This window comes from Manacus candei, unplaced genomic scaffold (assembly GCF_025592945.1).
Source record: "Manacus candei isolate 608988 ecotype Guabito, Panama unplaced genomic scaffold, ASM2559294v1 h1tg000095l, whole genome shotgun sequence".
Taxonomy (NCBI): domain Eukaryota; kingdom Metazoa; phylum Chordata; class Aves; order Passeriformes; family Pipridae; genus Manacus; species Manacus candei.
Genome location: NW_026138143.1, coordinates 2,096,763 through 2,124,332, shown reverse-complemented (window position 1 = coordinate 2,124,332; position 27,570 = coordinate 2,096,763). Strand labels below are relative to the sequence as shown.

General features: G+C 39.5%; 1 protein-coding gene across 4 annotated transcripts in view; it reads right to left on the bottom strand.

The window, feature by feature from the left end:
- FBXL2 (F-box and leucine rich repeat protein 2) overlaps positions 1-27,048 on the bottom strand; it is a 56,366-nt gene extending 29,318 nt beyond the window's left edge. Inside the window, exons 1-2 of one of the 4 annotated variants that reach the window (XM_051768517.1) lie at positions 25,869-27,048; positions 8,221-8,282 (exon numbers count right to left, since the gene is read on the bottom strand). In XM_051768517.1, coding sequence (XP_051624477.1) covers positions 8,221-8,282; positions 25,869-25,988 — 182 coding nt within the window. In that variant the 5' untranslated portion in view covers positions 25,989-27,048. Of the gene's footprint in view, positions 1-8,220; positions 8,283-13,440; positions 13,667-22,039; positions 22,169-25,868 lie in introns of those variants that run through there. The other 3 variants (XM_051768516.1, XM_051768518.1, XM_051768519.1) reach the window with 3 other exon arrangements.
- Between the last annotated feature and the right edge of the window lie 522 nt (positions 27,049-27,570).

The window sequence follows — 27,570 nt, the reverse complement described above, 5'->3', positions numbered from 1 at the left end:
CTCACAGTTCATGTTTGAACTAATAATGTTTGAATATACACAGTGGTAAAGTCTCATAACCACCACAGAAGTCTTGTCATATTCAGTAAATACAAAACACATTTACAATTCACTACATGTGGAAGGTTTCTCTTCACCCTTTGTCCCCCATTTTACTAAACACCCTACTGAGGTATGAGACATGAGGTATGAGTGTAGTCCAGCAGTATGTACAATCACTAGAATAAAAATATGCAGACTAGAAACCACACAGATAAGCTAAATAATTCATATCCATAATCCAGAAAAGTAGAATCTTTCATGAATAATAAATTATATAAATAAATTCATATCTATGTGATTACATTAACAATGCTAATGTAGGTTTACTTCCAAACTTCAACAACTTTGCAGCTAAGTCCTGTAATACCTTATTCAACAAAACCGCAAAATAACACTTGCCCTGGAAACATAAATAGCGAGGCATACTTAAATCTTAAGGAATCTGACTATTTTCTATTTTAAGAAAAAAACAACTATCTTTTAGCTCTGTCAGGCCTGTTTTCAGCAGTGTGTTACAAAAGGCCGATGAATGCCAATTGCTACATGAAACACACATGCACTGACTCACCTAATGCTTGACCTTTCAGGTCAGTTATTAAAACAAATCCCTTTTCACTAGAGAGGAGTTATTTTGTAAAGTAAAGCACTTAAACTGGAAACTCTGCTAGATGCTCCAAAACTCTCCAGTAACTTAATCCTGCAGTTTCCACTTATAAACTACTCAGGTCTTTCTCGGCTGATGTACATCACAAGCATTCAATAACAAACATGGCACAAAAAAACCATTTCTTTGCAAGCCAAACCTCCTTTTCTGTTGCCAAGATGCTTATTGCTACACAACTCTTGCATAAAAGTATCAGCAATTGCAAAATAACAGGCTGACTACAGGATGCCTGATATCTATTTTCAGTTGAAACAGAAATCAGCTTTTTCTACAAATAATCAGCTTTGCTGGATTCATTTTATAGAGGGCAGCATCTAACTTTTTATGGTCCACACATTACTTGCAATACAAGTAATACATTATTTTTAAAAAAATTTTACTTATTTGTAAAGTATGACCATGACCAACAGCAACATTTTCAGTAACTAATACTCTTAGTATCTGAAACAAAATGACCAATGATAAACTCAAGAAAGGCCAGTTCTGTATAATTTTCCAGCCTCAGCTAGTCTATATTTTTTAATATAAATGTCATTTTTATGAAGTGATTTTATGCAGTACAAATTTGCAACTATAGCACATCTTCCTAAATAAAAGCAGTTAGCCTAATGATTCAGAGTGGTTTAACTTGCAGCCCACAGTCCCAATCCAACCTGCTGGCCATTCCAACCATCCCATGGTCTACTTTTATCCACAAGTGAAGGGATTATAATTTGGGCACCAAAGAGCCAAAAATCAACTATATCCACGCTGCACTAGGTAAAGATGTAGGCAAATTACACAATGCACTCGTGACGTGCAGCCTAGGGATGCTCCATAAACCACGACCACTACTGCATACTTTGGTCAGTGATGGATTAGGATTCGGTAGACCTGATCCAACCTGCTACTGGCCTGGGGCATGACCTTGAACAAAAGACTTCTATTCCTGATGCCTGTGTCTGCATTGTGAACACACAGATAATAAAGCTCACCTCTTCTGTAAATACTTCACGAGTTACAGACAAAAAAGGTCTAATTATTTTTATATGTAGTACTATTATTGAAACTGTCTAGCAACAATATTTTAAAAAAATTAATTTTTTTTATAGAAAGTAGAAGTATCTTTTGATTGCCTTTTTGCTTTGATGGCACTTTTCACACAGAAATGAGGAAGAACATTTCCCCCTCTGCCCACCAAAGCTCCATATAAAAAGCAGACTTCCTTATATCACTGATCCTTCTGAACATTTAGTTTTGATAATTAACAAATTAAGAAATTGAGTTTAAATAAAACTCCAGTTTAAAGGTAAACAAAGCTCTAAATGGAATTAAGTCTTCATTAAATAAGAGATTCTAAAGAGGGGCTTAACAGCAAAGAAAAGAAAAACAAAATGAAACAAAATAAATGGTAAAGTATGATTCCAAGAGGTGTATAAGTCATTAGTATATCCCCTTTAGCTGTTACTCCTACTTCGAATGCTTATTCACTTTTGTTTGTTCCACTGTGACTAATCCTTTGTCACAAGCATGTTCTTACTGAGAGATAATACCTGCACTTGAACCAAGTAATACTGAAGCACTCCATTTATAAGGAAGTCTCAATTGTTCAGGCAGAAACATTAAAGAAAGTATTTCTTTCACAAAATTCACAAATCTTACTCAGCACCTTGACACAAAAAAACCCCTTTCATTTCCAAATCTTCACTTCTTCATTAACACAGTATACAAGAGCACTGGTGTGTAATTTTCTGCTCCTAGTTCTTTGAGCCCCTCATTCACATTTTAATGGGAATTCCATCTGAAATATCTCTGCCCAAAACATTCAGTTTTAAGCTTCTCTTGCAGTTGTTTGTGAACAAAAACAAATCACTTAAACATATTAAATAGAGGATGGCAGCTACCTACTCCAATTTCAAAAGGCCAAACTGAATTGTACACATAATCATTTGCAAATGTTTAGCATCTCATACAAAGAAGCCAGAAAATGCGTACAAAGTGCCGACTGGTGAGGCAAAGAACTGAAAAATATAAACTTGCATCTGGAACTGATCTTGGTAAGAATTTCATAAGCAGACAAACAATACATGTAGCAGTGTAAAAAATAGGTCAACATGAGACCTTTCTCACATTCTGAAGGGGGTATGCTGACCACCAAGCTATTGATTGAGTCTTTAGTTTCCTCAAACAGAGTCCAAGTTCTGTCCTGAATATGAAGTAAATCACTGGAAAGTTTTAAAACCCATTCCATCATCAGAATAAGTGGAAATTTTCCTAACCAAAGCTGATTAATCAGAAAGCAGTGACTTGTTGCATTCTCAGTGTATATTGGAAGTTAGATACACCACCTTGAAGGCTGAAAATACAGAGAAACTAAAAGACTATACATTTTAACATTAGGTAGATCATGTTAAAACAAGTAAAAATATTATCGATAGTGTGATATTACTTTTCAATTGCTGCCAAAGCACATAAGGATTCTGAAAGCATCCAGTAAGTCCTAAAATAATTATAATTCTGTAGTTTCCATCAAAATACTTAACTAATTTTCAAAGGTTTTATCATAGGCCTGTACCTATGGCTCATTTGGATCACTTGTTCAGTTGATTTTCTGATCACTGTTTTGGAGGTAAGGACCACTGGAAATCAGTCGCGCTTTGATATTATGCTGTCATCAGTCCCATTGTTTCTGCTCACTTCCTGCCAACGTTAGTCTCCATATTTCCAGTTAACAAACCTCTAAAGGAGTTTTCTATACTGAACAGTGTGAATTAGGGCTGCTCTGCACTAATTCTTTGGACAGATGTACTTCAGGCACGCTTAATTAAAAGATTTACTTAATACAAATTACTTGTATGAGGCACTACTAGAATTCGCTTTACAAAAACCACAGATTTGCTTAAATACACAGAAAAGAAGTTTTACTTTCATAAGCAATTCCTACACAATCAATTAGGTTCCTAATCTGTATGACTGCAGCTTATACACTTGTATCAATTTACCTGGTTTTAATTCTACATAGCTACATTGTAATTGCTTGGCCGACTACTACAGAGGACTTTTAAGACATGAAAACCAGTCTAAAATCAAAATAAAAGATTGCATGTGTATTATAAAACTGGAATGTTTCCCTGAGATTGTCAAACACTGAACAGCAGCCTCAGCTACTCAGGGTGAAATATTACCCTGTTCAATTATACAAATCCTTGAAGTGTGGAAAATGAATCATGTTCCAGATGACAGATTTCTTTTTCTTGCCCCCTCAAAACACATCTATTGTTTGTTTGCTTACAAAATTGTTACCACCTAAGAACTGCTCCAGACAAAAGTTTATATTTTTCAGTTCTTCGACTCACTAGTCAGTACTTTATATATTAAGATACAGCATACAGCACAGAACATTAGCAGTTAAAATACAAATGAACAAATGTTATCTCTCCTTCTACATGCCAAAAGTACTGGCTGCATCTCCATTTTCAAATGTGTATTATTACTTTTTATCAAGCACAAAAAAAAATTAAAAATTTGAAGCTGATGGAAAGTCAGAACATTCTAATATTAATTAAATCCACTGCAATTTTTTTTTTGTTTCCAGTTATTTCCAAACTCATACTGTAACTTTAATAATCCATTGTTTTGGGAGTTTTTTCCTCAGCAATTTACATTAAAAAAAAAAAAAAAAGATGAGCCATTTTAAGGCTGTGACATCTTGCTGGAAAAGTTACCACTGAAGTTGTATTAGCCTGACTTGATTTCTGATTCATCTGACGATAGATATGGGTTTATGAATTTCAGACACCAATGCAAATCCACAACGAATGTCCTCTATATTCAACTGATGCTTTCCCATAAACATATAGGCTAAGAAAAAAAAATAACGCTACGATCATCTGAAAACTTTGTCTAAATGACATGATTTATAGTACCACCTTGCAATTCTTACTTAAACATCATACAATTTAGCATTTAGTCAACTTTTCTCTTCTTGTAATTTATAAGAGCAGAGGGGAAAGAGCATTCCTTGCCAACTGACAAACTAATAGCACTGCAACAGCTAACAGGGGTGACCATTTCTCCCTTAATTTGAACAATACTACAGAACAAAAGTTTTAGAAGCAGCCTATTTCTTCCACAGGAAAAAAAATTACTCCTATATTGTAAATGAAAATAAATGTCCATAAACCAGAAAAAGTTACAAATTAAACACCTCCCTTTCTCTACTCCAGCTATTCTACCTCCATAAATGCATAACTGGTCCCTCCAAACAAGAGTCTTCTTCAAAACCACCACTGTCCACATAGTCAGATATTCTCTTCCTCCTCTGCCAAGTTATCTGGGTCTACTCGAGAAGGAATAAACAATCTCTGGTTTCTTATCCTTTCAAATGAGTTTCTTACCTGAGAAGCTCACTAGTATAGTAAATGAAATGTGCAAGACATAAAATCTTCCAATGTAATTCTGATTGTTAGATTAATAATAACAATAATAAGAAGAAGAACTGCAGTATAAGACCAAGGTCTTAATTTGATCAACTTTAGCGTATACAACTATAACAACAAATGAGAAAATTTTAGAGTAGTAGTACTTTGTAAGTCTACCATTAGGAAAAAGTTTCTCATTTTTCAAGAAAAAAAATTGGATTGTTTGTTATATTCAGATTACATAAGTTTAACTACTTGATGCAAATGAGAACAAGACCAATTCGTGCAACAGAAGAAACTGTGTTTACATTTAATTTCCAGATATTTATAACAAGCTATTAACCACTCTTCTTCCATAGGTACAACATTATGTTTTTTTTAAAAAGGGCTGTAGGGCTTTCTCACAGTGTTCATACATATCTGATGCAAGCAAACAACAAAGTGCATTTGATGCTACTTTCAACAGTACTTAGTATTCAGTTCCAGCACTGTGAGCAATGTTTCCACTGCAACTGGTTTACTCTCCTTTTAACTAAAAGGTAGACTGCTTAGTAAATAAAGGAAAAATAATTAGAATATTAATTACACTCAATGCAGCAATATTTAATCTCTTCTGTCATAACCATAGGGCAAGACTATTTTAAAACATGTTGCAGCTTGAGCATAAAGTGTTTTAGGTGTTGAAAGACTATTCAGACTCAGTCTTGCAAAAGCCTTTATGTGCAGGCACATAAAATAAATTCTCCTCTGATAAAGCTTTAGACAGCCAGGTTTGTGCCTCAAAATTTCCCTAGGTATCTACACTCTGCAGGGATGAGAACTGAGATGCATGTCCCATCTTAACACTCTCTAACATGCTCTTCCACTGGCCTTGTGAGTTCGTCTCTGCAGCAGTACAATTTCAAAAGGAGGTTTACAGAGTACCTCTCCCACTCATCCCCTTCCTGTCCATTCCAAAACCTTGATGGTCAGCACAAAATTGTGGGTATAATGAAACAGGCACTTTATTTCTCTCTGGCAGGGCAGACTGAGTCCCAGCATTCCATATGAGATCATCATGTTCTTTACTGAGAAAGCTGACTGTCCCACTTCAATTTCTCAGATCATCAACTCTTCTGGCTACAGCTGCAATGCTACTTTAGTAAATCACAGTGCAATTGCAAAAAGCACATATGAGCACAAGAAATAGTCGGTTGGCTGAATCAGTTCTGTGTATGCTTGGCCTGGAATATTTTATTTTGTTGCTCCAGCCCCAGGAAGGCTTTAAACCATGCAACCATGCAGAAAGCTTCTTTAGACACTGCCAAAACAGTTAGTGTAGTAGCAGAGACTAGCTGCACTAATTCTTCAGTGGTCAAATACATGGTAAGCCTATATATCCTTCAAGTTGCTTTATAAGAAGTTATCTTGAACACAAAAACTAACAGCTAAGCCACTGGTCCTGCCCAATCACTTGTACACTGGGTTTTTTTTCCTGCTGACTTCTTTAAAATCACAGAATAGATAAGGTTGGAAGGGACCACAGTGGGTCACCTGGTCCAATCTTCCTGCTCAAACAGGGTCATCCTAGAGCACATGGCACAGGATTGTGTCCAGACGGTTCCTGAATATCTCCAGTGAGGGAGACTCCACAACCTCCCTGGGCAATCTGTTCCAGCGCTTGGTCACCCGCACAGTAAAGAAGTTCTTCCTCATATTCACATGGAACTTCTTGTGCTTCAGTTTCCGCCCACTGACTACTGTCCTATTGCTTGGCACCACCAAAAAGAGCCTGGCTCCATCCTCTTGATACCCTCCCTTCACATACCTATGGACATTGATGAGGTCCCCTGTCAGTTGTCTCTTCTTGAGGCTGCATAGGCCCAGCTCCCACAGTCTCTCCTCATAAGGGAGTCCTTACTCCAGTCCCTTAATCATCTTTGTTGCCCTCCACTGGACCTGCTCCAAGAGCTCCATGTCTCTCTTGTACTGAGGAGCCCCAAACTGGACACAGCACTCCAGATGTGGCCTCATGAGGGCTGGGTAGAGGGGCAGGATCACCTCCCTCGACCTGCTGGCAATGCTCTTCCTAACGCACCCCAGGATACCACTGGCCTTCTTGGCCTTCAGGGCACACTGCTGGCTCACGGACAGTTTGTTGTCCATCAGGATCCCCAGGTCCTTCTCCACAGAGCTGCTTTCCAGCAGGTTAGCCCCCAGCATGTGCTGGTGCAAGGATTGTTCCTCCCCAGGTGCAGGAGGGTTTTTTTAAGAAAAAATCATCAGCTCAGTTTTAATAACACCATCACTAAAAACTGTAATTGCACCATTATAAGCAAACATTTATTTTTTTCTTTCACCTTAAAAAGTGTTACAGTGGGCTGCAACAAAACCTATATGTAGGTATAGGAGATGGTGGTAAGCTGGTTCAGTTCTAGCTCTGGAGTGGTCACATCCAATCAAGCAACAGTTCCACATTTGGCAGCTTATACTTTGCTTGAAATCAGCTTTCAACAACCTGAGGGCATGAAGACATCCATTAGTGTGTCTCAGTCATGGGTTGGACTTTTTCATCTTGGTGTTGCAGCTAACTTCCAGCAAGTTGATAATATTCATGAAAAACTGAATGACTAGAGTAAGAAAGATCCTCCTGGTGGTTTTGCTTCATATAAGACAGAGTAGCAGTAACGGTAACAGACAGTGCTTTTCACTGTGGTGACTTTTTTGGAAGCTTTGAAGTGGAATTTCTATTTTATTTTGCTGTTCATGACACAGAGTGTGAACTACACTAGAGAAAGAATTATAAGCTCTTCAGACAGATAAAAAACATTGTGCAGTATGGAAGAGGTCACTACCCGGTACAGCAAAGTTTTTTGGACATTATATTTCAGTTCTTTTTCTGACATGCAAGGAAAAGATCACTATTAAATTACATGTTCCATGGTATAGTATAATTTGAACACATTAAAACAAATCAAGGCAACAAGTTCAAGAATTCCAAGAACTAAATCAGGTATGTTGCTATGTATTTCAAGAGGATTTAAGAAAGAATGAATACCATTTGATAGCCTGCAAGCCACATAAGCAATGTACAACACTCAGATTTTTACTCCTTAATACATTATGTAGAATTACCTTAACAGAAGTTCTTTGGGTAGTTTTTTGTTAATAAGGGCTTCATCATTATTTGAGAAAACCTAGAAACAGACAGAAAAAACACCATTTTAAAGACCAACAAGAAAAACATCTTTGAAAGAGGCTTTTCATCTTTTATTTAGGTGTTTAATGCTTTTAAATTACTGTTAAGGTCAAGATTTCAACATATTAGTTGTTAATATGATAAAATTATTTCAATATTCAAAATAAGGCCACACCTCCCACATACACCTGCTCTTCCCTAGTGCTAAGATTCAACTGAACAAAAATTGTGGAGCAACTTAATAACCATGAAACAAGCAACCAGAAGCACACTTACAGCACATAAAGAAGTATTTTAGGCAGCAGGGAAACCTGGAGCAATAGGAAGACACATACAAACACACTAGTTGCACAGTCCTAAAACTGGCCCACTTTCCAGTCATTCAAGTCACTCCCTACAGTGCAAATACTTTGGCTACAAATATGTGAGTATGGATAAAATATAATAATCTATAGATTTAAATAATATAGTGCCACAGATAGGATAGTAACTGCTATATAAGCAAAAGAAGCATGTCAAGACACGCTACAAGGGAAACTGAAAATACCTGTCACCCAGAACTTCATTTTATTAACATATATCCTAAGAAAAAGAAAATGGAGAGACTAAAGGAAAACGCCGAGGGGAAAAAGCAGGCAATAGCTAAGATTGTATAGGAAAATGTTTCTACAAAAGGACAAAAGGATCAGTCAATAGTAAAATAGAAAGACTGAAAAAAGGAGATGCTGACCAGCTTTATAACTTACTGTAAATATTTAGGTTTGAGAAATTTTAACAGAGGAACACAGCAATAAACAAAACAACAGTGAAACAGTGAACTGGAATTTAAGGAATGATGGCAAAGACTAGAAGATGTCAAAGCCCCAAGCAACCACTTTCCATGTAAAGAAAAGACCTTTATGGAGTTCATTTGCTGTACAAAATACCAGAAACAAAAACTAGAGAGAAGGATCTCAAATAGATAAGTTTTCTGAATGCCAATAGGTAAATATGAAAATCATATGAAACAGAAACATGAAAAACAACTGGAAGGAATCTTCTCCCTTCACTAAGAATATGCTGTTCCTGACTCAAGCATCAGGGTATCATCCCTTGTTCATCCTACCATCCACACACATGACACATTTGGACACATTTGGCAACTATTTGCTTTGTTCCTTGGTTTAAAAAAAAAAAAAAAAAAAAAAAGGAAGCTCAAAAAGAAGGTCCATCAAAGCAAAGAATGAAAAAGAAGTCAAATATAAGCTTGGTTCTGCCTTCATAAAAGAAGGGAGACAGCAGAAAGTACATATCTGGGAATTTTGAAAATATCTCCCTCAAAAATACTATTAGATTTGAAAACTTCAACTTCCTTCTGGCCGCTGTCAAGAACTCTTTTTCTCTTCCAGTACATCCTAGGCTGATTCCAGGTCTACCTGCATTCTACTATTTCAATTTTGACACAGATTTCTTCACTCACTACCTCTGTGCACAGTTATCCACATATCTAAGAACAATAAAACTGTCAACTTTCAATAGGACTGAGAAGTTTAATCGAGTTTCCTTTTCTGGGAACTGGAGCAGCACAGTTATTCACAGACTAAGGACTACAGGCATTGTAAGCATAAAACAACCATGCATATATATGTCAATAGGACAATTCCAGTTCCTTCAGAAGAGAGGCAATGGCTTTAAGCAGTTCCACATGGCTGACCACAGGTTAAGCTTTGCTCTGGTTGTGCTTTATATCCAACATCCATTGTTGTTGATATTTTCAACCTTTAGGCTGAAATACACCATGTACATCAACACTGTTTTTAGAACTGGTTGACTGCTTCTGAGTTTGGCAACTGTATGCATGCCATTTTAATATTATATGCTACTCACAGTTAGCAGCTTCTAGCCTGAAAACAATAGCATAAATAGGGATTCATTTTTTTAAAAAAGAATAGTCAAAACATAGGCCTAACTGTGTTTACTGCAGCACTCATTCAGAAAAAGGGGACACAGGCCATTCTCATAGAACTTAAGCTCACTAAAGAGCAAAGCGAGGAAGTATTCTTGTGCACTACAGGTTAAAATAATAAGTTGCAAAAAAAAATGTTACCTCTGGGAAAGCACACAAGATTTGTGGTAAAACAGGCAAGTGAACTTAGATCTCATTAATTCTGGTTCAGAATCTGAACATTCAGTATCACAGACTACAAAAAATCCTCTTAATTATTTTCCAGTTGCAGATAATTCTTCAAAAGTTACATCATCTAGCATACACTTCCCACATATATTTTTAAATAAAGCTACTTTGTGGACTGCTATTAGTTTACATGTGTGCCCTCTCTTTGCCTGTATAAAAGCTGTTATTATCCAGTTTTTCTTTACACCATAGATTCTCATATATATCTCATATGGAGATACATATAAATATGCTCACTGTGTGAGGGTAACACAACATTAAGTTGGTAAGGTATGAGGCAAGTTACTATTTAACACAAATAGCTATGATGTGTGCTCAAGCCTTTAGAGTATTTCCAACTACTCATCAGCTCCTGCATTAATAAGTCAAATCGCTACAAATCATAGCACAGTTTTTTGGGAATAGTAAGTATTTTTCTACTCAGGTCAAGCTGAAATGTACAATCAAAGCTAAACATACAATCAAACTGGCAACTCTTATGGGAAAAAGGCTTATTATAATCTTTATGTAAGATGATAAATCTAAAGTTCAAGTTGGACAGACAAATTATTTTAAATACATGACAGCATATCTGACCAATATGGTTCATTTAGGAATCCCAGTTAAAACTGGAAAAAAATGCAGCTTTTACTGCATACTACAAGTGTGTGATGTATTCAGCCCCACAAAGTACCACACCTACCACACAAGTCACAGATGAGGCCACAAACAGATTCAAAGCTGTTTTCCCTCAGACAGTAACTTTTAGGTGTTCTTGTACATGTTAGCTACAATTCTCGTATCATAAAAGATTATTTTTATGGAATAAGTACATTTAGAAAAATAAAGGTGTCTCTTTATAGTACTCTTTTACTCTGTGCAAGTTTATTAGCCTCTAGAGCCACACTGCATTTGCATCTCAGAAGAACCGAGAGGCTTCTTTAAATACGTTTTCCCCGAATGGAGAACAGACACGGGACAACTGAGGCTGTCATCTTCTAGATGAACACTTGTAATGTGATTTTTAATGCATGCAAGCAGAGAGAAAAGACAGAGAGTGCCAACAGGATAATATATTTATTCTTTGAACAGTTCCTGATAATTTAAAACTTCCATTAATGAAACAAATACCCTAGTACATTCATGTATCACTTCTCCGAAGAAAATAGTGCTGTCAATTTTTACTTCATTTTTATTACATAACGTCTAGTTTTCTGTTTATTAAAAAAAAAAAAAAATCCACCAAAATCAATCAGTCAAGGAAGTGTTCAATCACTGTAAAAAATATTCTAGTATTCTTGTCAAATATCATTTATTTTTCTTCAGTTACAGACGGTACTGACAATGACATGCCCTTAAAATACCTGTACACAGTAATCCAAAACAACAATTAAGAATACCCTGAATGTAGAAAGAATATTTCTTCTCTCTTTGCTTTTGCATTTTGTAGCAAGTTTGACTGTGTTAACAACAGGGTATCTCAAACTCTAGAAAAGTGTGGGTTTAACTGTAAAATGTAAACATAAGAAGAAATACAGATCTCTACATTCCTAAAGGGATTGCGAGAACAAACAAAACAAAACCCAAAAGAGAAAATTCTAGTTGCTTATTCTTAGAATCTTGAGCCATTTCTTACATTCCTTGACTGACCTCTCTTGGTAGTATCTTCACTGTTCTTTTGAAAGATTGGTTATAATGAGCTAAAAAGGCAGTATTTTCTTGAAAAATTACCTGATACTTTTGTACACTAAATTTCTTCAGCAACTACACTTTTTAAAAATTTCTTTATCATATAAATAAAGTATCCATTTGTGTAAATCTGTCAAACACAAAAAGAATAATCTCCCTATTTTCCTTCCCCTTTCATGTTATTAAACATACTAATTGCCACTAGTCCTAGAACATAACTCCTTGGTACCCCACAGTTAGCTTGCCACCATTGAAAGCAACACATATTAATCTCTTCTGGTCCAACAGTTAGTGATAAAGGTCTCCTGTTTCCATGAAAATTAGTGATATGAAGAAATCTTTTCTGATAGTTATTTCAAGATCAAAATAAGGTTATACTATTAATTTTGGTGATAGTCCTTATGTTTTTTTAAGGATGCAATTTCAGTTGTCATTCAGTCCTCTACTAAAGAGGACTATTTTCTTTACAGATGAAACAGTTTTGCTAGCAGCTCATCCATTATGGCTCAGTTCCACAGAGATATTTATGTATCTAATTTCCATTGAAATCAGAGTAGACAAGGACTTTCAATCTGTCAACTTTTCAAATCAAAAGTTATTAAAAACCCAGACGCTCAAAAATAGCCTTGCTTAGTAGCACACTAAAGGAATTATGGGCAAAAGTAGATTTGGGAAAGATGGAAGATGAACTGTGAAAGACTCTAAAGAGCATCAGCAAAAAGAGAAGACATATATACCGAAAACAAAGCTGAAGTATTTATCAAGTCAGGAAAAAAAACCAACTTTGGGTCATTTTGACCAAAGGAGACAGTAGGTTAGAATTAAATCCATGTATTTCCCCTCCATGGTTGACAGAGCACATATCCTAGTTAAATTGTAAATATTGCCATGTGTATAAAGCATCAAGTCTCTCAGGTTTTCACTGGCAAGAACAGTATTTATTAAATATTATTTATGGAGTACTAGACATGGTAAAAAAAAGATGTTTCAAAGGGAAATCCTGACGAAATAAAATTAAAGTTTTATTCAGTTCCCCTGATGTGCAGATTTTTGTTGACAAACACAAAACCCAGAAGCCTGCTGCACCTCTCCTCCTCAGTGGAGACACATAACTGTTGCCAGAGCAATCTTCCCTTCACTGACCTGCTGAAATTGCCTGCTGCTATAGTGGCAGGAAAGGCAGCAGATCAGCTTTGCTACCCAGAGCAGCTCACGAGCAAGCTAAAGTAATGAATGGCATCCTAAAAAGCTCTCTATTTAAACACACCAGAAAAATGGAGGAGGAAGAAGAAAAGAGAAAACAGTGTTCCTTTACCATAAATTTCAGATTATCTCACGTGTTACACTACAGTATAAGTGTTCTCTAATGCTCAGAGAATTGCTGCTGGCTGATGCTTCCTCCAGAAATGTACAATCAATGCATCAGACAGGCAGACAGGCAGAATCATTTAACACTATGCAAGTGGCAAAACGTAACCGTATCCAGGCGACAAAGGGAGCGTTAGACAGGATATGCATTGCCAACAGAACTGAAATAAGTGATATGGAAGACACAACAGCTGATGGCACAGCACTGGTGCTAAATTAGAATCCATGGTAAAGCTTTCTGTACAATCAATAAAAATTCTGACACGCCAAAGTGAACCTTGAAATGCAATCTCATCTTGAACAAAGCTTGTCTACAGCAGAGACAGACTGGCAAAGTCTTTTATTTCAAAAAACAGACACTGTGTACCCTCCAGGCACTCATTCCTGTGCTCCAGCTGCTCACCCTGCTCTGGCTTTGACTTTGTGCACTTCAAAATCCCACCCATCCTGGTCTGTTGTGGTCACTAACCTTTTTTTCCCTTTGGACACTCTCTACTAGAGCCCAGGGTATGGTCTTCAGTAGACTTACAGCTTCCTCCTTGCTGCCAGATACCCAATGGATCTTTAGTACTGGTCTTTCCTTGGGATATTTTCTCTTCCAACACTGTGACAAACTAACTGATCAAAAGCAACACCTCCTATCAAATATTTCTGTTCTTACTGTGCTGGTCATCTTAAACAATTAAGGCTCACCTTCAGAAACAAGATCAAATACACCTGAGAATATCTCCCTGTCTTTCCATAATGCCTTCCAATGACTTAGGGCTGCTTATAAGGGCTATAATGCTTTTAAAGTTTCCCCCAGAATAAGTGCTGCCCAATGTAATAAAACCTTCCAGACAGAGGCAGCTGGCCACACTGCCCACTTTGCTGCTTGATTTTCTTCCAGAAGAGGCATCATTCTTATTTTGCCAGCACTGGTACTCATACCACATCATTCACATTTTACTAGAGGGCATCAGCCTGGCTCTGCAAAGCCCTGCTCTCATGATGAAAGATCAAGGTCATTTGTGAGCTGATGTCCACAGCTACACAACTCTACCTTGAGGCCTTTGGCTGTCCCAACTCAACTGCCTCCTAGTGCAGAGCAGAAGGTGCTTAGAGGTTGCCTTTCCTGCTGCCTCAAGCGCATCAGCTCATCCTCAGTTGATCAATTAGCTCACATCACCCCTTCCTGTGTGTTTTTCAGAAGACCAGCTACCTATTGCCAACAATATATTTGGAAATCACCAATCCAGCCTTTTAAAGACTAGGGCTTTACTCCTGCAAGCCGTCAAGGTATTAAGGTGTAACAGGTTTGCCTGGCCTGCGCTACTCAGCCTTGTTTCCTAAGTCACCAAAGAGACAGTAATCCTCTCACCCAAGTGTGATGGTTCCTACTTTTGCATGTTAAAAATGAAGGGGAAATCCAATGGTTAGCAGAATTATTGATCGACCTAATTACTTGCAAGCCCAAAATTCAGTTGAAAGATAACATTTTATCAATACTTGCTATCATGTAACTAATGTTCGGTAGCCTGCATGACAGAAAACAGTGTTCAATCCAATACCTCACCAAAAGAAACTGGCATTACACTACTATTTGCAAAAAAGCTTTGCAAGTTCTGCTTCCCCCACGTTGCTCTGAGATAGGTGCTACATGGAAAACTAACCTTTCAGGTTATGATCCACCGAGCTCACACTTTGCCTTTCAAGGTATCTTGTTCTAACCACTACTGGAGATGGCAAAACAAAGCTGAACCACGTGGAAAAATAAACTACTCCTTACCTAATCTTCTATGACTAGAGACTGGTTCCGATCAGGAGAGGAAAAAAAATTAATCCAGTAACTACCATTTAAACAGTAAGAAATTTGGAAAAAGCTGTTAATTGTATCCCCATATATTCTTTAAACATACACAGAAAGACAGCTGAAAAAACAGGTCTGACAAAGTTTTATCCTCATCATCTGTTAGTCATATACTGATTGGCAAATCTTTTCTTGTTTGCTTTCCTTAAAAAAAAAATTGATGACTGAAAATTTCCTTTTTCAGATAACTATCCATTATTCCTCTTTTAAGGTTATTCTCTCCCAAACAGAAACAGTACATGATGATGCACTTAGATATCTTTCCTAAAAAATAAATAAAAAATAAAGCATTCAATTAACAGTCCAATCTAAAATCACTTTTAAGTGGAACATGGGGAAACCCGTATCATCTACTTTATGGGCTTGGACACCAACAGACCCATGGCAGAAAATTAAAATCAAATAGAAGAAGCAGCTGTTCCCTGTAGCCCATCACAAGGCTGATCATGCATCGTACGGATTCTGTACTTCTTGACCAGCTAAATGACAAATCTCTCCTTAAGCATCAAGCAGAGTCTCAAATGCAATTTGCAAAAGCCTAAGTTCAAAAACACTTGAGAAAGGTACTTTCCTTTGACCGCTCAAGCAACTTTGAGACTCTACACAGACACACTGAAACAGAATCTAAGGCAGCTTCCATCACAACATCCACAAGGACTGTGTGCTCAAATTACAATTTGTGTAATCCCAAAAATAATTCATTTGGTGTCACACAGTCTTGTAAAATCATGCTATAAATACACATTCTCAAAGCATTCAGAGCATAATACATTTCTGAAAAAAAAAAAAAAAAGCAGTCTGAGAGAAAAGTTACTGTCCGTTCATTTTAATGCAGCAATATTTGGTTAGGGACAGCCATTCAGTGTCAGCCATTCAAATTTAATCCACACAACAGATTCATCAGAGCCCTTAGGAGAACATCTTTCAAAACTCCTCTGAATCACAACTTCTTCATGTAGCTGTTTTTACTGACATACATATGGTTAAGTTTTATTCCCAGTCTCCAATATCAGCATACAAACTAAAAGGCTGATGGCACGACAACAGAGACCTGAAATCCTCCCAGAGTGTTCACATGGAGATTCTTCTGCAGGTCCATTTCCCCAGGAGTTTGCACTGTTCTAATCTGAACTGACAAGAGTCCTCCCTCCAGTCACGCAATCCCACACCCAGAAAGGCTATTCTTATTATTGTACTTAAACTGTAAGTGAAATTACAGCTTAAGTACTGACTGTATGGTTGAAATAGAATCCCTTCTTCTAAGCACCTGTGAAACAGAAATTTTGAGTACCAATTTGCCCCCCCCGCATAACTGCTCTTCAAAAATATATGTGAGACATAAAAGGTATAGTTCATTACAGAAATAACTCTATAGTTTCTACAAAGCCATTTCAAGGCAGTGCTTAATCTGCCTCATAAACTCTGTGTCAGAACTGAGGTTTTTTTCCTTAGTAGTGAGCATGAAATTTTTACTATGAAGAGTAAACCTTCTCTGCAAGGCAATCTCCCTAGAGAATGAACGAGAAAAAAAAAGATGACAAAATCTACATTGTAGCTATACACACCATATAGGTAGTGCATAATTAATACAAGCTTCCATATATGTAATGTATAATTAATAAAAGCTTTCAGGTATAAGAGACAAAATTAGGTACCTCTTCATGATTACAAGCAGTAATTAGAATTGACTTCAAAGGAAATAGCAACATAGTAGCATTTCCAAAACATCTTTTTAAACTGTTCCAAGAAAGGTAACAGGTTGAGATTAGAAGAATAACTGGACATTCACTCAATTCTCAGTATTTGCCAAAACATATGGTTTTTGAATTTCCACAGAAGTAAAATGACCTTGATACTTTCGTTCTAGAAGTAGTTCTGAAAGCAGTTTATAATCTACAAGCACATTTAGACATTTTGCCCCTTAATATTTATATTACTACTATGTAACATCAAGCCATAATATGGAAATGTCTTTTCTCTGTGAAGCTTTGACCTCAATTTCAACCTCTGAAGACAGACAAACTCGACATACTGGTAGAGTTTCACCTTTATGTAGATTTGATGACGTTCTTGTCTCCTTGATTTAAATTTACAGAACATACTGGGTAACCAGTTGAACAGCAATCAAATCCAATGAAACTCAAAGTTAGTGTTTCCTTCCGCCTACCAAGGAGAACACAGGAAAACACTGGGATAAAAAAAGAGAGTATACCATGAAGTGTGGCAAATATTTTAAGTACTATAGCTTGATACCAAATTTTAAGTACTTTTGTGTGGGTTACACAACAGCAGTTCATGGTTCCAAAAAGTCATAAATGTGCAAGTCCAGAAAAGGGCATATTTCCAGTCCTCCTCTAGCAGGAGTACAATGGTTCCTCCAACACAAAGATAAAAATCCAAAGGGAATCCCTCAAGAAATTGGTTGTAGTTGGTTATGTCAGCTGAGGTGCCCTGGTATTAACTGTTGTTGCATTTCCATTGCCTCTCAGTACCCAACAGAAATTATTTTAATCCATTTAAACACTTAAATTCATACTGTAATTTTGTGCGGGTGGATTTTGTTTTGGTTGGGGATAGGAGGGAGGTCATTTGAGACACCAAAAATCAAGCATTTTAGATTCTGTGCTTTCTTCTCCTTGACCAGGTAAATAACAAATCCCTCCTTAAGTATCAGACACTCAAATGTAAGTTGCAAAAGCCCAAGTTCAAAACAACTGAGAAAGGTACTTTGACCACCCAAGTAACTTTGAGACTGTACACAGATATACTGAAACAGAACTTGAGGCAGTTTCCACCATAACATGATTCAAAAGGAATCACAAAAATAATCCGTTTGGTTCCACAGAGTCTTGTAGAATGACACTATAGACACAGATTTTCAGACATTCATAGACATTCGGACATTTAAAAAATGTAATGCAGTACATTTTTTGAAAAATTAGGTGGAGAAAAAAGTTGGATCTTCACAAACTAATTGTTCTTCAATCTCAAAGACAACTAGGTTAAACTTTGAGAGACATACAAGTAATTTCTTGATCCAGAAAAAAAGAAATTGAATTGACAGAGAGATACCAGTATGCTGTGAATTTTAGGTCCATCATTATACTCTTTTAATGCCTTATGCATATGTTTTTCTGTTGTAACAACACACAAAGGCTTCCTGCATTTTAAAGAATGCAAATCTGGTTTTCCCCATTTAGAAGTTACTCTGTGTTTACAATCTTCCTTCTCAGAAGCTTTACAAACAATTAGAATATCCCACTCCGTGTTAAAAGTTTGAGTGGGAAAGTTGTTTTGTAAAAGCTTACGCAGACAGCCGGACTCCAATCCTATCACGTTCAAATCACATCTTCCAAAATGCACAGTCAAGTATGATCAGAAATTGTAACAGCTCTTGCACTGTGCTAAAACATACGGGTGGTGATGGGGAAGAAAAAAGAAATCTATGGAGAATATGGATCACCTTCCTAAAAAGATTATTAGAAAGAATGCAAGTCACGTTGTGGTTATTGTTTAAACTATCTCAAGGGAGAACTCTTTGGTGTCAAAATTTCATCTGGTTTTGTCCTACTTAGCATATCCCATTTATGCACATTTCTAATTCAGTAGAGAGACTATCAGAATTACCACATCAGTTGATAACAATTTACATTAAATTAATGCAGTTATTCTGACTTCTAATTGACGAAACAGCTGAAGTACTGTTAATGTGTAGCCTTCTGCTGGGATTCAGATCAATATTGTCACAGGGCCAAGATTAGTACTACTTTTCTACACTAACCTAAAAATAGTTGCCATGCTTCAGTGAAACCTGACTTTTATTTGAAACTCTGCACATCTGCTAGCCCCATGTTATCCCTAATTTTAACTAAGATGACTAAATATTCCAGTGTGTTCTCAAAATAATCAAGCAATAAGCTAATAGTCCTTCTGATTTTTAGGAGCACTGGTATTTTCTGTACTAAAAAGTCTGGCTCAAAATTAATTCTATGAAGCAATGAAGAATTAAGAGGGAAAGAACAACCTGAATAGGACTAACCCTATAAAATGGAGCAATTCAAATATAAGCAGGGGTATATAAATAACAAAACGCTTGAAAAATATGCGAAGAATAACAAAAATGGTGCTATTTCATTCTTTTTTTATCAGCTCTCAAGTGCAAGGAACTGCCCAATATAAGAATCTGCATAACAGTAAGGCTTATCTGGTATAATTTCTGAGATTTTACCTGTGCAGTTATAGCAACAATTCAGTGCTGCTTTGCAGATTCCATGTCTGCTGAGTTTAGACTGCTAAAAATACCTAATTGGGAATGTCAAAATGGACCACAAAGGAAAACTTCATGTCTGAGGTCTGGTAAATGGAAAATATTTACTTACAGAATCATAGAATCATTAAGGTTGGAAAACACCTCCAAGTTCATAGAGTCCAACCTTTGACTGAACATCAGCACGTCGACTAAGCCACAGCATCAAGTGCCATGCCCAGTTGTTTCTTGAACACTTCTAGGGGTGGTGACTCCACCATCTCCCTGGGCAGCTTGTTCCAGTGCTTGACAACCCTTTAAGTGAAGAAATTCTTCCTGATGCCCAACCTGAACCTCCCTTGGCACAGTTCATTGACATTTGGTTAGTTGCTTTTTCAGTCTGTAATCTTTAAGTTTAGAACATGAGATAAATCCATTTTATTCAACTAACTTTCAAGATACTGCATCTTCTCAAATGTGGAAAAAGATGTTTGATGGAATACTGATACGAAGCAGGACATGTCATTAAGTCACATCATAATCACTTCACCAATACTGCACCATCTACAGTCTCATTCACTTATGTTTACTCCTCCTTGTAGCAACAGATGCATCCTAAAACCTTTGCAAACCATACCCAACATGATTCTACATAGAAGCCTACTGCAATCATACACAGTCTATCCACATTTTTATTCCATCTCACATCTTAGCTTTCAAGGTTGCTTCGTTTAGGTTCAAAACATATAGGTTAGAATTGGGAAGGAAAAGAAGGCAAAGCGCAGAGGAAGAAAGAGAAGGTTCATGAACAAGCCTTCATGCAAAGGAATAGGTTACACCACCACAGGAATATGGTTCTTCCCTTTGTGTGGTTGAGCGCTCCCTCCCCCTCCCCAGAACTTGATATAGGAAACCTACTATCATTACACATACATAAATATACACATAAAGTGATTTTGTGCCTTAAAATAATTATGCATTTCTCCAAGTGTGACAGGCCAGCAACTGTGCCTTCTTCATGCATCTACCACTCGATCACTGAGAAACAATGAGGCATCAGACAATTAAGTTATAATTAAAAACAGGGATCGTACCAATTACACCTTTCCGAACATGCTGTGCCTGTCCCTACACACTCCCCCTTACATGCCTTGTCATCTTCCTTGCACAAACATCCTGATGCATCTCTCCCCTGCCTCTCGCTGCATACACGTTCTGTATCACATCCCCACAAGTTCTTCCCACAGAGCAAACCACAATCACTCTCCCTCCTTCACTGCACCCTGCACATATGTGTGCTCCATGTCACGCCGTCCCTAGACACAGGTGCAACAAACCTTGTGCCCACAACACACATACCACAAATCTGTCATAAATGCATCTGGGCACACACATCAAAACATCACAGCTATGCACACTCACACACACAAGCCACTGCTACTCCATACACACAGAATACCATACCCTCTATCTGCTACGTACATATAAAAGTACAGATAATCCTTGCCACACCCACAGCATACATGCCTTTAAAAATATCCACAGATTATGCCACACCCAATATTCACTCTATATACACGCAGGCACAAGCCCATGCCAGACAGCGGCGTGCAGACACAACTACACACACACGCACACGATGCCATGTCATGGCCCTGCACACAATGTCACATCCCTCCTACAACACAAACACACACATATCCGAAGCCCAAATCGCAGCAGACAGAGGCATAACATTACGCTCGTGTCCTACTGTGTATCTGCTACATACACACATCCCAGGCCACACCCTGGCTCAAGGCACATGTATAAGCACATAGCTCAGCGCCCAAACCCTGCGCATCCACACCGTGACATCCCGCCCCTGTCCTGTGCACCGACACACGCCTTCGCTCCCTCCCTACTTCACAAGGGGCACGACACACCTCCATCACTGCCCAGCCGCTTCGCACACCCACACGAACACACATCATCCCTCCCGTGCTGTCGGGGGGGGCAACACGCCGCGCCACACCTGACCCGCTCCGCACGCCAGGCAGAGCCCTGCCATGGCTGCTCCGGCGCTGCACTGCGAGGAGGCGAAGGCGCCCGTCACACCTCACCGCTGCCACAGCGGGGGACAGCGCGGCCCCACCTGCCTCGGACTGACCGACTGACTGACAGACAGACAGGCAGGCAGGCAGACAGACACTCTGCTTTCCCACCGCCACAGCGGGGGTGGGCACAGCCCCGCTCCGGCCCGCACGCCCAGCGCCGCATCCGCACCCATACGGTGCCCGCGCCCCGCGCTCCCCCGGCCACCGCCCTCCCTCCCCTCCGGCGGCGCCGCCCGCACGGACCCGGGGCCGCCCCGCACGGCCCGGCCGGCGCTCGCTCCCCGCCCCGGGTCGCCCGAGCGGCCGGGCCAGCCCCGCCAGGGCCCGGCGGCGGGGCCGTGCCGGGGCTCCTCACCATGGCAGAGGCGCGGCGGCGGCGCTCCCGGTTGTCCCGGCGACGCGGAGCCCCGAGGAGGGCGCCAGGTGCACCCGCCGCGCGCCCCCGCCGCCGCCGCCGCCGCCGCTGCCGGAGCCGGGGCGGGGCCGCCGCGCGCCCGCGTGACCGGCACCGCCCCTGCGCCGTGGGGCCGCCCCGCCCCCGGCGGAAGGAGGGGGGAGCCCTCAGCCCCGAGCCGAGGGGTGCGCGGTGGGAGCGGGGAGCGAAGGGTCGCTGCTCCTGCCTGCCCTCGCAGGGGTCTGACTCGCAGGGTGATGCTGGCGCAGGTGTAGCTGCACCCCTACGCCCCCAGTTTGCAGCCTAACACCGTATTTGTGTTGGGCGGAGTGCTGTCCTGGCGGCATGGAATCATCACTTTTCGAACAGACCTTGAAGATCGCCCAGTCCAACCCTTCACCCAGTACCACCACTCTAACCCCTAAACCACTAAACCGTATCACCCAGCGCCAGATCCAGATGCCTCTTAGACACCTCCAGGGATGGCGACTCCACCACTTCCCTGGGCAAGTTATTCCAATGCCTGACCCCCTAACAGTGAAAAAAATTTTTTCTAGTACCTAATCTGAATCTACCCCCTCTCAGCTTGAGGCCATTTCCTCCTGTCCTCTCGCTATAGGCACGCTAGAAGAGACTGGCCCCCAGCTCATTCCAACCTCCTTTCAGGTAGTCGTAGAGAGCGGTGACACGTTCAGTCCAAGATGCTGCCTTGTCAACTAGGGAGGCTTCGTCGCGAGTGCATGGTCACTCCACTTGCGACTACAAGTGTAGATAACCGAGGGATGATAACATCCCAAATCTCTACAGAAAAATCCACAGAAGCTGGTCTGTCAGCGAGCCAAGTGCTTTCAGGCGATGCGTGCTGTCAGTAAGAGCACGGCTTGCCTCTGCAAACACTCTCTGCGTAAAACCACTGTCAAAGCCAAATACAACATTGTTAGTAACACACTTACGGGTCACGTCTGTTCAGCAGTCACAATACTACATGCAGAAACAAGGAAATGGGAAAAATTGTGGAGAAAAAATTACCCCAGCAGGTATTGTTTTCTGTTGATTCAGTCCTTCAGATTTCTAAGAATCACTAAGTGGCCATTGCAGAGTAACAGGAGTTTGCTATTTGGAATGGGCTGAGTTCATTCCTTTAAGGAATGAAACATTCTGGTTTGATTAACAGTAAAGAATAGTTTCTTACAAAAGTGTCCTTTCTCAGAACCCACACGGAAATAGTTGGTACATGCACATACCATTTGTTGGCACATCTCTGAATCTACTGTCTTATACTCTCCAGACTTTGGAGAATGACCTGGTTCATACAGTTGATCTGGTTTGTATAGTAGGGAAGAAAGCCTCAGAAATGTGAAATATGTATAAACAATTTAGACATGCTCAGCTGAATTGCAGAAGGCCCAGACTAGCAGTTTCTAAATTCTGTTCGTTCACGTTTTAAAAAAACCCCACATGATTATCAAGGTTATATATAATTTTTTTAGTTCTTCCCAAATCTCTGGACTGTATTATAAGGATAGTGACAGATTTCCCTATTGCTATAGTAAAAAGAAAGAAATCTAGGGAGTTAGGATCAGTTCAAGTTGCAGCAACCTGAAGAAAAAAAACAAGCAAATCTGATTTTGCAAAAAGAAGGGACAGTACAAAAGAACAACCATGTTCAATGAAGAGCAGTGTAGGATAATTAGACAAATTTGGATCTATTTGTGCAAGGGAGGCAAGACAGGAGGCAAATGTGTGAGTAGATTCTCCATGGCCTAACGTCAGCTCTCATTTGACTGAAAACTGTCAGAAGGAATGAAGACTTTACCAAATAAATTTGAATCAATATTTTATGTATAAAAAGACTGTAGGAAAAAAAAGCTCCTTGTTTCATCCCCAAGAAAGAGAAGATGGCAATATATATTTGCCATCTGTGTATTTGTTTGGCATGTGAGAGATAGAAATCCAAATCTTTGTGTCTGGACCAACTAATGATGTTATAGCGCCACACTACTGACTTTCTGGACTCCTTTTTGTCTATGTTGTGGTACCACTTAAAAATTCAAGAAAATTTTGATCAGAGAAACCTTCTAGATTGGCTTGAGTTTCTCCAAATAAACAATGAGTTGTGGAAATGAGACTTCAGAAATGTGGGTACAGGAGTATATATGTCCTGGTTTGTCTTCTTCATTTACTGGCTGTGGAATGTCTCAGTATACACATCTGAAGTGTTAAGAGAATATATCCATTTTTAGTGTCCGGTTTTCAACAAATCCACAGCAGTATTGTGCTATGAAAAGCTTTCCATCCAAAAATTCCCTGCTAGCTCTAATTTTAGCATTCTTTTAAAATCACTAGGTTTTAAGATAATTCTTTTCTACTGGCCATTTTACAATGATGGATTAAGTAAGTTATTACTGATGCCTTTTTATATTTGGTAAGCTGCAGAGCTACATTCAACAGCTTGACCTTTTAACTTGACTGTCTGAAGTCCTTCCTAGCTGTTCTAGACTCCTGTTGAATGCTGATTCAATCCCCCTCTTTCTTACCTTTTTACCAAACTTAAAAGAAGTGAAAAATGTCAGAAAAAAGAACAAGTGCCACCCATGAGAGTGTGGGTTAGTAAAAAGATTATGGAAGTCTTTGGTCTTGCTAAACAGCATCTTCAAAGCCTTTGTGCTGCCAGGTTCCAGAGCCCAGAGGAGACTTTCAGATTCCAGAAAGTCAATGCAGAGACTGAGTAGCCAAGTCCACAAAAGGAGTCTTGTTTCTGGATTCCACCCATTCATGCTTTCCCCAACTCCACTATGTATCCAGTGAAGACTTTCCCATGAGGGTTGTTACCAAATGATGCCAAGCGGCAATAACTGAACTTTGTCAGCACAAGAGGACATTTACAGTGGTCTTTGGATTGTTGGATTTCCTTAAGACTAGAAGTGAGTCCATAGTCTTAGCAGTGCTCATGTGCCCATAAACCTACACGTAAATTTTTTTCAGGAATTTGCCTCCCTGGCTGAAGAAATTTGATTTGAAACAAGCTAATTGTTAGACCTTTCCTTCCCTTTTCCCAATCTCCCTTTATGCAAGTCAAATGAAAGTTTGGATGCTACCATTCCCAGCTGTTTATTACAACTCTTGCCTCTGCAGCATAGCAGAGGCTGGTGAGGCTTGCCTGGTTGTGCTTCAAGATAACTTGCACCAAGACTGACAAAGACCTCGCTTGGCATCATGCTAACCCAACTCATCTGGGAAGGACTTTGGCTTGAGGAGGAAAATGGTTATAGGTGGTTAACTTTTAAACTACTGCACTGAATCTGAAGAAGCTAATCTTTCCTTGGGTTAAATGATTGTGACAAAAGGGTCTACATCTGTTAATTGCCATTACAAGCAAAAAATGGTCAAGGAAGCATATCTTGTTTCTAGGATGCTTTTTGGTAATCTCTGCACGGTCACATTAGAGCATAAATAGGTGATGTTTAAATGTCTGATGTGGCTTTACATGTACTGTCTTGTAAGAATTGATAGATCAAGACTTCCCAAACTGTTTTTCTTCCCTGAGTACAGCACCAGCACATGTTAGCTTTGTACCAGGATTTTTACTGCTGTGGTGCTGTTGCCTTTTCAAAACTTGCCTTTATACCACTAGTTGTGTACATACCATAGGTTGGGAATGTCCTGCCCTACCCAGATAATTTGTGGGAGTCTAAACCAGCAACCTGACTGTGTGAACTGATAGAGGCAGGCAGCTGAGATAACCACAAATTCACAGCTAGAATTCAAAGAGTAAATTTACTTTCATTACCTTGCTAACCAGGGGATCCCTGAAGCAACACCCAGGCAGAGGTACACAAGTGGAGATGCAGGCACCATCAAACTTGATCCATGTTAGAGGATCACTGGGCTGGTATTCACACAGGCTCATCAAGAGTTATTCCCATCTGCAAGGTCACTTGAGTAATTTACAGTCCTCCTTGCCAGTCTCCTGCTTTTAACCCTTTCTTCCCAACACTGACAAAGTGACACAGTTGCATCCTCAGCCACCTCATTCCTGGATCATGAGTAACTTGCTGGCAGGCAGGGCAGCCATTCAGAGGGACCTTTGCAAGCTGCAAAAATGGGCTGATGGGAATCTCAGGACACTTAGTGAAGGCAAATGCTAAGTCCTGCATCTGTGATGCAGTATCCCTCTGCAAGAGCACAGGCTGGAGCTGGCTGTCTAGAAAGCAGATCTGTAGAAAAGGACCTGGTGGACAATGAGCTGGACATGAGTCAGAAGTGAGTCCTGACAGCAACAAAAAACTGCATTAGCAAGAGAGTATCTTGGAGGCTGAGAGAAGTGACTATTCCCATCTGTTAAACACCTTTGAGACCATGTCTGAAACACTGTGAGCAGGTCTGGGTCCTGATTGTCGGAGAGGTGGTTACAAAATGGGGGGAGTCCAGTGGAGGAGCACTATAGTGTTTGATGGCTGCAGCATACACCAAGCAAGGAGAAACCAGCTGTTTTTTTAGTCTAGAGGAGATGACCAGGTGGGATGGAATTGCAGGCTTCTACTACCTAAAAGGGGGGGTCATAGAGAAGATGAAGCTAGACTCTCCCTGAAGATGCCTTGTGAAAGACTAAGAGATAATGGTCACAAGGGAATTTCCAACTGAGAGGAGAAGGTTTGTGGCAGTGAGAGTGTCTGTGCAGTAGAACAGGGCTCGGAGTGACAGTGTGTCTCTAATGTTGGACATTTTCAAAACACAGCTGGACAAGCTGATGAGTAACTTGCACTTACTTGAAGTTAGCTCTGCTTTGAACAGAATGTTGGTCTAGATGACCTTTGGTAGTCACTTCCGACTTGTAGTATTCTGTCAATTCTAAGGCGCAAAATTAGTTGCCAGAAATATATACATGGATGATTTCAAATGAAGCCACGGTAAGTGCAAAAGAAGAGTTGACCTCCTTCATGTTCCAAAAACAGTGAATATATACAAGTCTGGAGATACCTGAGCAGTCAGGTATAAACAAACTGTCACATGTGTGCAGTCAGTACAGTGTTTTCCAAAAGTCATCAACTTCTGTTCATATCCAGGTCTGTGAGTATGTCCCAGGTCATCTTAAAGCATGGCAGCCTGGTTGTAGTCCCTGTACAGTAGCTCTGATCATGCTGCCATACATCAAGAAATCCCAGGCAAATAAGGAAGTCTTCTGAATGTCAACCAGACGGTATTTTCAGTCAGAGAAAGATGATGTGTGATATTTCCATAGCACTTATTTTTCCTAGGTTTGAGAGGTCAAGATCGGATCTTCCTTTTTGATCTCATTATTTCAGAAAAAGTCAAAGAAGTGCTTTTAATCTAAGTTCTATGTTAGTGAATCTTTGTGGTGGAGAATTCCTTTGTACAGAGAACAAAGATTTAACCAGATAAAGTGCTGTTGTGTATGTCTATCAACAGTACACGGATACAGACTAACTTTCCATGTGGTGCAGACTTTTGGTAGTTTGACCATGTATGGT